At 41.4% G+C, this 10,004-nt stretch overlaps 1 protein-coding gene across 1 annotated transcript; it reads left to right on the top strand.

Moving 5' to 3' along the window:
- The first annotated feature begins 800 nt into the window (after positions 1-800).
- arxa (aristaless related homeobox a) lies at positions 801-9,796 on the top strand. The gene is made up of 5 exons (XM_042510606.2): positions 801-1,257; positions 1,509-2,073; positions 3,436-3,481; positions 6,668-6,999; positions 7,712-9,796. The coding sequence occupies exons 1-5, from the start codon at positions 1,068-1,070 to the stop codon at positions 7,977-7,979; spliced, it is 1,401 nt and encodes a 466-aa protein (XP_042366540.1). The 5' UTR covers positions 801-1,067; the 3' UTR covers positions 7,980-9,796.
- The last annotated feature ends 208 nt before the right edge of the window (positions 9,797-10,004 follow it).

The raw sequence follows: 10,004 nt of genomic DNA, 5'->3' as shown, positions 1-10,004 counted from the left end.
TCTTAATATGTTTACTTTACATGTAATTGTAAAGTTCACTCAAAATGTTGCTGTATTTACTTAATTTTGTGAAGTTGCACCTTTAAAATGACAAGTGAAATCACATTGTTATTTCTCTTGTTAACTTCAATAAACCAGGTTATTCTGACATAACTTGGTCACGACAAAGAGGATTTTCTGATGAAGTTAGGGGATCTGCAAGTTCTGTTTTGTTATCGTGTTTCAGAAAATACAAATATGACTGGCTAGTTTGCAACCATCAGTATACAGATATATAGCTCAGTATAGCTACTTGGTTTACTGAAGTTGCAAAAATTTAAAAAAGGTTGATTTAAATAAACTTGTCATTTTAAGTAGCTCCAAAAAAATCATAGAATTAGGTAAAGATATCTACATTTTAAGTAAACTTAACAATTAGATATAAAGTAAACATTGATGAATACTAATTGCTATATTTTCTTCAATTTTTTAAGGCAGTGGGTTTCCTGATTTTTTTTCAAAAGTGAAATCAACCTGCCAGATATTACAGTGTATGATTTTTGCTGGTTCCTCTTAAATATAAAAAATAAACACATTTCAGGGGGAAAAAATGTATTTTTTGGAACTTTATCTTCTGAGTTCGTTCCACGGAGGAAAAGCACTCCATGTCGGGTTTTGTTGCCTTTCCCTCAAATTAACTTTAATCGTAAAATATATAAAGCAGCCCTGCTCTGTCTCTCTCCCCACATACACACACACGAGCCAATCAGGCGTTCAATAACAGCCTACACGTATTGCTGAGCGAGCGCGCGGAGCGGAGAAGCGCCTGGCAGACCCCGGAGCTCAGCGCGAGGCAGCCAAACCGCTGTCTGTCATTAGCTGAGAGTGTGACAGAGGAGTGACAGAGGAGAGAGAGAGGGAGGAGGAGTGAACGGTTCAAACAGACACACCGGCCCTGAGAGGAGAGGAGAAGAAGGAGAAGAGAGCACCGGACCCCGGGAGAGAGTGAGAGAGAGAGAGTGAGAGAGAGAGGGAGAGAGTGGGAGACTGACAGGCGTTACCGACACTAGACGAACCGAAACGTCGACATGAGCGGTCAGTTTGAGGAAGATATGCACGACAGGGGCGAGAGGAAGAGCAGTAAATCCCCGACGCTGCTCTCCTCTTACTGCATAGACAGCATTCTGGGCCGCCGGAGTCCCTGTAAGGTCAGGCTGATAGGGGCGCAAAGTTTGACGGGTCTGCCCGGCAGAGGGGAGCTCGACAAGACGGCTGACAGTAAGTTTTCTTTTAGATAAAATTAAAAAGATAGTTATTTGGGGGCCTTTTGGGGGATAAACACGGAGAACATTTTGTGCGTAAAGTGGAGTTAATGCGTCAAGAAGAGTTTTACGCAGCTTGCAAGTCGACACGGTGGATAATGTTTTTATAATAAGCAGCTGTTGTAGGCCCACAAAAAAATGTTATGGAAGAGCTTTTTTTTTCCAACTGAAATTTTCACTATTTTGACATCTTTGCTTCCTTCTCAGGACCAACGAAAGACCCCCTTTCTCTCACCGCTGACATGCACCTGCCCCCCAAGCTCCGCCGGCTGTACGGACCCGGGGGGAAGTACCTCCACGACCACGCAGAGACCCTGGATAGAGAGCGGCTCCTTCTGGAGCAAACCAGCGACAGCCTCAAAATCAGCCAGGCGCCGCAGGTGAGCATCAGCCGCAGCAAGTCGTACCGGGAGAACGCGTCGCTGAGCCGGGGAGAGGGCGACCAGAGTCCCGGGGAGGGCTCCGAGGACGGCAGCATGGGACTGGTGGAGCTCGGCCCGTTGAAGTTCGAGGAGGACGCGGGGAAGGAGGAGGAGAGCTGCGGGGACGCGGCCGCTCTGTCCCCGAAGGACGAGGAGAGGGAGAGCTTGAACGCCGGGGATGGGGACGTGAGGGACGGGGAGGATAGCGTGTGTCTGTCGGCGGGCAGTGACTCGGAGGAGGGGATGCTGAAAAGGAAGCAGAGAAGATACAGGACTACCTTCACCAGTTACCAGCTGGAGGAGCTGGAGAGAGCTTTCCAGAAGACACACTACCCCGACGTCTTCACCAGGTAAGAAAAATAAAAAATGCAACTAATTTTTATTATTAAAAGTCTAAAACAAATTGCTGTAAAATTCTAAAATTATGATTAGCCTTATTATCATTATAAAAATGCTGCATTGTAATTTCACGCGTTTACACGTTTATACAATAAAATAAGGCCTACGAAATTTAATTAAAATGCATTTAAAACGTCTGCAATTAAAGTGCACTTATAATTTTGTTTTACAGGAATTATATTATTATTCATATGAGAATTATTGTCGTTACATAAAATAACATTCAGAAAACGCCTACAGACATGAAACATGCAACTTCTTTTTTAATACTTCCACGAATAAAAGTGATAATTAAATGCATTTAAATAGAAATAAATATATTCCCACCCTCATTAAAATTTTCTTAAAATACCACCCGGTAATTCCACACGTCTTTAACTGGACACTGCGCGGATCACACCTCATAAAATGCCTCAACACCAAACCCGTGCCTTGCATAAGTGAACACAATAGGCCCCGTAAGTGCGTTTTGTTACCTGTATCCCTGTTCACGCACATGTCAGCGGTGTTATTCTCAGGAGCAATAATTAACCGGTGCAGCTCCGATTACCTGCTGGACATGATAGGAGAAAAAGAAAAAAAAAAATCAGGGCCTAACCTGAAGCCCAAGAGCAGGTGCACACACACAAACACACGCACAGAGTGAACTACAGGGCTTTATTTTGTGAATTTCTGAGGCTTTTATTCTGGCACAAATGCTTTAGAAAAAGAAATATTATTAGATTTATTTTTATGTACAGGGCCTACAAAAAGAATTTACTATAAATAAAAATTCAGTTATTTCCTGCTCAATAAATATTTTGATATTTGATGCATTTTTGCTTGAAAGTATGGACTTTCTGACACAATAATCTACATTTTCGATTTTTTCCCTACCATTGGTATTATTCATATTTTTCAATCGATTTACTTTAGGCGACTTGTGGGTCTAATTTACACTGCAAGCCCATCTCGCAGCAGAAGGGAGCGTCAATTGCTTTGTGGCAGGCTAGTTTGGATGTCATTATTTCAACCATTATGTTGTTACAGTGACAGGCCTGTGCTAAGGAAAATCTAACAATCACTAGGCCTATTTCTACCCATCCATGACAGGGGAAAAAAGAATATGGCTATGGCGTCCTTTCTGCAGTCCATGCCAGGGAGGAGAACAAAAAAAAATCAAGCCTATTTTCGGTCGCCTATTGTTGACAGTGAACAACAGGAAAGGGACAAAACAGCAATTCTGCGTTGCTTCCAAACGCTGGCCTGTAACCTTGAATCTTTTCTATCTCTCTGCCTCTTCCTCTTTTTTTATTTTTAAATATTCTTTTCAGAGAAGAGCTCGCGATGCGTCTGGATCTCACCGAGGCCCGTGTTCAGGTAAGTGGCTCTCTTGTTTATCTTTATCTGAGAAAAAAAAGGAGCCTGCGACTCGAATCAAATGGAGAAAAAAAAAAAAGATGCATCCTCTATAAAATGTCCCTGGTACACAGTGCTGGATAATAACCGGTGATATGCGTCACTGATTGAGGATCAGCGATTACGGGCCAATTTGAGGCAGTAATTTATTACAGTAAAAATGTGTTAAATGGCCCCAGTCGCTGCGCGGGGAAGGTCTTTCCTGTTATTGAATGTTATTACACGCGAACGAGGGACGTTTTAGTGGCAATTAAGCCGACGCTGGCGATTCATAAAAAGCTCACTTAGTGCAGGAGGAGCAAACACTGTCTATTCCAGGGATGAGATGGTGTTTGAATTCCCATCAGAGGCGACAGAGAGGGGCCGAAATGTGTGTGTGTGCGTAAAAAGATGTGTGGAATAAGAGAGAGAGAGAGAGAGAGAGAGAAAGAGGGGAGGGGGAGAGAAGAGGGGAGGGATAATGCTATTTGATTTCCCATTATGTGATTGCAATAGACCTGCATTGATCCGATGCTTTGCACTTGGGAGCGAATGAGAGACCATTAAAGGTGTTTGCTCCCTCGCTCCCCTCCCCAGCCCCCCTCTCATCCCTCTCTCTCCATCCCTCCCTCTCTTTCTTCACTGTAAAATCTGACAAGTTGATCTTACTTAAAATACTGAAAACAGGTTACCCTGAAAATATAAGTACATATAACAATTAATCTTATTTTAGGTTCACTTTATGTCTCATTTTTAAGTTTACTTAGAATTTTGTTAGATTTACTTATTTTTTTAAAGTAGTGGCAACTTATAAATGACAGGTGCAATGACCTTTTTCTTTCCTACTTCTAGCAACTTCAGTAAACCAAGTTCTTTTGACTTATCATCACAAATGGGATTTAGCCAAAGATGAACTAGCCTGCAAAGATCTGCGAGCTGTTTTCTTGGCATGTTTAAGAAAATACAAGTTTGACCAGTTTGCAGCCAGCAGAATACAGATACATAGCACATAAAGTTGGTTTGCTGAAGTTGCAAAAACTTAGAAAGATTGATTTAATTGAGCAAGTCATTTTTTAAGTTGCAGCAACTTCACAAAATCAAGTAAATGTAACTAAATTTTAAGTAAACTTACCAATTACATGTAAAGTATACATAAATTAGGACTAATAGTTTTATTATTATTGTTTTACCGAGTTGTAAAAACTCAGAAAGATTGATTTAATTAAACTTGTCATTTGTAAGCTGCAACAACTTGTCAAAATCAAGTAAATCTAACAATAAGATATAAAGTACAGAATATTTAGGACTAATAGCTATAATAACTCACCCTTTTCAATTGGTTTTCTGGACTTTTTCAAAGTCATGTCAATTTGTCAGATTTTACAGTGTTCGCCCTGCACTGAGAGCGTGGCTTGCATGTCGAAAGCCCGGACTCATAACCACAGAGACAGTTCAAACAGCTCCGGGAGGTTATGGCCGTCGGTAAAACAACAGATGTCTCTTTAGGGGCCGTAGGTGAACAAATCACTTAACGGGCGCCATCAGGAGGTGATAAAAACTCATAAATTCCCGAGGGGCTGTGTAATGCTAAACAGCCCACTGGGGATAATGTGTGTGTATGTGTGTGTGTAGTCCCTGTCGCTCAAGCCAGCTCGTTCAATCACTTTGCTCATGTTGACATTTTGCTCATTGTGCTTCTGCAGTGCAAACTGGGCAACAGTGGATGCGTGGGAAAGTTAAATACTCTCTTGGATGGAAGTCACTTGTTCTACATCTCTTAAGAATTTAATTTAAAGCGCATTAATTGTTATTGGAGCCAGTTCAGCGGTAATTTTCTGGATCTTTTGTTAACACCGCTCTTAATTATCTCCCCCCTCCACCGCCACGCTGAAGCCCCGTCTACTGCAGGGACAGGGGGTTTAATTAGACAGAAAGTAGATTTAAGGGACCGTGAGCGGCAAGGTTTACCTCGCATGTAATTACCGTTGACTTTACGCCTATTGGCCACCACCTGAACTCGACAACTATTAGACTACACTGACACAACATTCAATAGAGTCTAGTCATGTTAATTACAATGAGACATTGCTGTTATAAGCAGGGCAGGGAGTTAAAGTTTCAATTATTTATAGCAGGAGACCTGCATAACCAAACAGTTACATTGGCATGTGTGACTCCTCTGCGACTGAGCACCCTTTCCTTTATTTAGAGAAGAAGCAGCAAAAGTGACCTTTTTTGTGAATTGAGACAGCTGGGTTTTTGTTTTTTAAATTCTATGCAGCCTCTATATCACTTGAGCTATTTTCCTAGAATCATTATTTGTTTTATGCTGCTTTTGTTATCTTCCCTCTAACATAAGAAACATGAAATATATACGCAAACACTGTAAGATATGATAAGTTAATCTTACAGAAAATATAGGAAACTTTGAAAAGGGGAACTAAATGTAACTATTCTTACTTTGAATCTATTTGTTACATTTTTGTTTGTATTTGCTTCATTTTGTGACATCAGCTTAAAAATGACGTGTGACATTAACTTGTCTTTTCTAAATGACAGCAACTTTATCAGATCAAGTTAGTGTAACTGAACAATTTTGTTTACTCGCTAATAGGAAACTGATTGGGTTTGATAAATAAAATAAGCACAAGTACATTTGCAGGATTATCTTTGTTTTCATAAAATGCTATTCTGAGCATCTTGAGACAAGACCAGTGTTTGCATTAAACAAACCAAATTATACAGTCAGAGCAAAGCCCCTCTAAAGTCAGATAAAAAAAAAAATCTCCAAAGCTTTTTTGCTTTACTCCATGTCATGTCATTTTATCACTAATATCAATACTCAAGCTTCATCCACTTTTAAAATACATAAACTGTTCAGTTAGGCCTAAGTCTGACTTGTTTTTCTTAAAAACTTAAATTGCTATAACTTAGGGAAAAAATGATAGTTCACTTGTCATTTTTAAATTGCAACAGCTTCACAAAATTGAGTAAATATAACTAAAATTATAAGTAAACTTAACCATTTGGAATGAAAAAAAAACACATAAAACTAGTTATATTAACTTTCCTTTATCGAGGCAATCGGTTTCCTAGATTTATAAAAGTAAGATCAGATTGTGAGCTTACAGCGTATTAATCTCTGTCATTACTTCTATCTGCCCTCAGGTGTGGTTTCAGAACCGCAGAGCAAAGTGGAGGAAGCGTGAGAAGGCCGGGGTGCAGGCTCACCCGTCAGGCCTGCCGTTCCCGGGCCCCCTGGCAGCGGGCCACCCTCTGAGCCACTACCTGGAGGGAGGGCCCTTCCCTCCCCATCACCACCCTGCCCTGGAGTCAGCTTGGACGGCTGCTGCAGCTGCAGCCGCTGCCTTCCCGGGACTGGCCCCACCACCTCACAATGGCTCCGCTCCACCTCTGGCCACCCCACTCGGCCTGGGCACTTTCCTGGGCACGGCTGCCATGTTTCGTCACCCTGCCTTCATTGGACCCACTTTTGGCAGGTAAGCTGAACCCATGCACAGAGCCCCCTCAGACCTGATATCTGTTCTTTACACCACCAAGCTGTGTGCCTGTGGGACGTCGTCCCTGTATTTTACAAGAAATTCTGCATTCATGCACGTGCATGAAAAAAATGCACAGCAGCAACCACGCTTACAATAAACTAATGACTGATGGTTACAGTAACCCTCAGTCACACTGCACTACTGTTTATCTCACAGTGACTGATTATAAATATGTTATACTGTTAACCATTCACAGTGGTGTGTAATCACTCTGTCAAATGTCTTAATAAATTAACCAAAGGTGTGATCCTGCCAGACAAGCTGTGAGGAGGTGTGACACGCCGCACACTCCATATGCCACAATTAGCTTCTCAATTGCTTCCGTCCTCTCGGTTATACAGCACAATTAACACTGTACTCTCCATGTTATCTTTTGTATTAAAGAAGCCAGCTTGCAACAGATATTTTAATCTATTTAGGGTTAAGGACAACTGCAGACAAACTACAGAAGGAAATAAAAATCTGTCGTCTGACAGTGAAAATCCAAAACAACAAGCACTGGTTTTCCTCTTCTAGTTTGAGTCACCACTGCTCTTGAATGTAGGGAACAGACAACAAGGTTTTGTTTGAAAAAATAAGACTTCTGTGCCATTTTGGAATTGACAAACATGTCCAGCATCCCTAAATGTTCATTTCTGTCTTCCTACAGGCTCTTTTCCAGTATGGGTCCCCTGTCCAGTGCTTCCACCGCTGCAGCCCTCCTCCGTCAGCCCGCCCCCCCTGTAGAGAATCCCTCCCACGCTGGCCCCGTCCTCCCCGACCCTTCCTCCTCCTCATCCTCCCCCTCTTCCGCAGCCGCAGCAGATCGCAGGGCCTCTAGTATCGCCGCGCTGCGCCTCAAGGCCAAGGAACACTCGGCTCAGCTCACCCAGCTTAACATCCTGCCCACCGGAGCCGCAGGGAAGGAGGTGTGCTGAACACTCAACACCAGCTCTAGGCCTCCCTGTCCTGGGCCACGTCCCATTCCATCACGCCCCCGCCACTACCCCCCCCCCTCCAAAAACCCATTCATACCTCTGGAGGCTGATGTCCTGACGTCCCCCCTGTTCATCCCTGTTACCTCATGTTTCCCCAACAAAATAGCACGACCAAATTCAAAAGAGCACTGGCTAAAAAAATGGGTGTTTGTGTGTGTGTGGTAACGACGGCTATTCTAACATTGTTTTACACTCCATATACACACCCCTCTGAATGACAGTCCAGTAACTTAAATATTTTTTTCACTAAAAGAACAATTACAATATTTTATGACACAGCTAAAAGGTTAACATTTTTAAAAATATTCCTTATTCTTTACACTTTGACAACTTGAAATCGGGCTCTACATTATCCACATATCTGTTTACGATGACGTGCCTCGTGCACACACAACAAAATACTTACTACACACAGTGCCAGCAGAGGAATGTAAGAGTACATTTACTCAAGTACAGATGTGAAGCACTTGTACTTTAGTATTTTCATTTGATGCTATACTTATACTCCACTACATTTCCGATGACATATTGTATTTTTTAACTCTACACTACATTTATTTCTGTTATTAGTTACTTTAAATATTAGGATTTTACATATAAAACATTTGATTTTATAAAATAAAAAGTACTGCATTGATACACAATAGCAAAACCTAGAACTATAAGAATAATACACTACTGCATCTGCTATAATAACTCAGTAATACAATGTATGTCGCTGACAGGTGCCATTTTCTGCATTGTACTTTACTCTGGATGTAAGTCACAGTACATTTTGCTCAGTTTTTTGTACTTCTTCACTAAGTTAATGGTTTGCCTCCTTTTTACTTAAGTGAAGGATCTGTCATCACACAAACACAAACACACACAGAAAGCTGAAGAACCGCAGGGGAACCCAGACTCATAGAAAGGATTCTTGTGCTAGTTCAAACGTGGACAAGTGCTCGACATTAACACTGCTTGATCTGTATGCATCGATGTGGGCTGAGCCAGTCTGCGTCTATCATAAAGGCTAGTTGGAGGAGCCCCCCCCCCCCACACACAACCCCAGAACCAAAGGAAAACTGTCCATAGACCTTCCATAGCCTTCTCTACAAGCCTGACTCCTCTCCACTGCTCGCCTGTCCACCAGTCACACTCAGCAGCACCACTCTGCAAATGTTTTAAAACTCTAAATCAAACCGGAGTTATTTGAGGTTGTTTCCAGCGTCAGATTTCTGTAAATTTGCTGCAATTTGAGACCCCCCCCCCCAATCCTCTCTTTGATTATCACAGCAGTGGCACTTTCCGCTGAGTCTGACTCCAGGACATGCGAGCAAAGTTGAGACCTGAAATCTGTACATATTGTGTAAAAAGGGGGAAAAAAGTACCATAAAAAAGGATGATTTTCAAAACAAGGTCGTGTATATTTCAGGAGACCGTGTTTTGATAATTTGCACTCGGTGTAGTGTTTAATGAATGTCGCCCTGTGTAGAATTTCACCTGTGTTTATGAATTATTAGGATTTTTAGATCATTATTTATGTCAAAACCTTTTCCCCGAGGAACTGAGTGAAGGACAGATCTTTTTTTTTCTTATTAAGTGATTGTAAGTTTCCTGGTTTAATAATGCTAATTTGAATAAATTACATTGGTAAAATGAGTTATCTTTTATTATTTCAAAATCCTTTAGGACTGACATAGGCCTAAACCAGGAAAAAATAAACAATGTGAAATAGAGTATTATAGAACTATTAATAAAAGGTGTTATGAAGAAAATGTGTTTTCTGTCTTACATTAAATAATTTTGCATAATACAAATTCTTATGCATTAACTGTTTTAATAATTTTAATAACACTAGTCTCCAGGAATGTAAAATAAAAACATCCGAGTTTAGTGGCGAGTTGTCAGATGTTCAAAATGCCTGCTGAGAAGGATGAAAACATTTTCCAAAGAGGAATTTATCGCTGCAGAGAGCAGAGATGG

This window comes from Plectropomus leopardus, chromosome 21 (assembly GCF_026936395.1).
Source record: "Plectropomus leopardus strain MGB_pleo_1.0 chromosome 21, ASM2693639v1, whole genome shotgun sequence".
NCBI lineage: Eukaryota > Metazoa > Chordata > Actinopteri > Perciformes > Serranidae > Plectropomus > Plectropomus leopardus.
Note: the sequence above shows the minus strand (reverse complement) of the source record. Positions and strands in the feature narration are given on the sequence as shown.